Source organism: Pygoscelis adeliae, unplaced genomic scaffold (assembly GCF_000699105.1).
Source record: "Pygoscelis adeliae isolate BGI_AS28 unplaced genomic scaffold, ASM69910v1 Scaffold184, whole genome shotgun sequence".
NCBI classification, from domain to species: Eukaryota; Metazoa; Chordata; class Aves; order Sphenisciformes; family Spheniscidae; genus Pygoscelis; species Pygoscelis adeliae.
In genome coordinates, this window is record NW_008824541.1 from 322,898 (window position 1) to 324,179 (window position 1,282).

General features: G+C 65.4%; 1 protein-coding gene across 1 annotated transcript in view; it reads right to left on the reverse strand.

Annotated features, from left to right (window-relative positions):
- Positions 1-1,282, reverse strand: part of LOC103914934 (protein sidekick-2-like) — a gene marked incomplete at its 5' end in the record, with an annotated part of 38,233 nt that overhangs the window by 13,406 nt on the left and 23,545 nt on the right. Inside the window, 3 exon segments of the mRNA XM_009321665.1 lie at positions 2-155; positions 252-389; positions 884-1,070. Coding sequence (XP_009319940.1) covers positions 2-155; positions 252-389; positions 884-1,070 — 479 coding nt within the window.

Genomic DNA, 1,282 nt, shown 5'->3' on the forward strand with positions numbered 1-1,282 from the left:
AGGCCCCGTGGGGATGTTGGCCTCAACGTCGGGCCCGTAAGCGAAGGTTTTGGCCCGTATCCGGAACCGGTACGTCATGCCCTCGGCCAGGTCCTTCACTTTCATCCACAACGGGCTGTTCCCCTTCACATCCACTGTCACGATCTTACTGACGCCTGTGGGGATGGAGGCTGAGCCAGGTCTTCCCTGGAGCCCTCCCAGCTCCCCCCAGTGCTCCCAGCCTCCCCCCGGTACCCCCGCTGTGCCCTCACCGTCCACGGGCATGCAGGGCTCGTAGACCAGCCTGTAGCCCTCGAGGACGCCATTGGGCAGCGGTGGTGGCTCCCAGGACACGTTCACCGATGTGGTGGTCAGCTCACTGAACCGGATGGAGCCGGGGGCGCTGGGGGCTGTGAGGGAGCAGGGTGGCCAGGGCCAGCTCAGTGCTCCCAGGGGACACCCCCAGCACCAAGCCAGCCCTTCTCCCTGCCTCTACCCTCTCGGGGCGGGGGCACTCATCATCACCATCTCACACCACCCTGGTGCCGTGCCCCCATCTCTGCTGCAGCAAAGACCCTGCCAGGCCACTGCACATGGCTAGGGGAATGAGTCTCCTTCTCCTTGACTCTCCTCCTGAGACCTTCATCCTTCTCAAGACTCAGCCAAGACCTTCATTTCCACGTGCCCCCAACCCACAAACCCTCTGGGGTGAGCCCAGGGCTGGTCTCTGCTTGGGATTGCAAGAGCAGAAGCCGGGGTGCAGCTGGGATGAAGGGGCATCAGCCAGACATCACTGGAGCTGGACCCATGGAGACACCTCCCCACGGAGCCCAGGGGCAGGAGGCTGCGGATGCGACCGTGCTGAGCGAAGGGCTGGGGGGGGGAGCCGTGCCATGGGCCCCACCTGCCTGCTGCGTCCGCCCCTTGACGGGGCTGCTGCGGGGTCCGTCTCCTGCGGCGTTGAAGGCGGCAACGCTGACCCAGTATGAGGTGTACCCCGTCAGGTTCTTCAGCTTCACCCCGTTCTCGGGCAGGAAAAGCGTCTTCACCCGTGCGCTCTCGTTCCGGCGCTGGGCCTCCCAGAAGTGGATCTGCAGGAGGAGGAGGGGGCACGGAGACCTGCGTAATGCATGGATCCGGCCCATCTTGCCCCGCCTCAGGCCTTTTGCTGTGCCCAAACACCCCACGTAGCCCTGCCTGGGCTCCTAAGCCCCTGTCCCAGAGTGGCTGGGGGCTCCGAGCATGCCGGAGGGAAGGGAACGGCCTCTCCTCCAGGACGGCTCCAGGCTGTGCTGGGCATCAG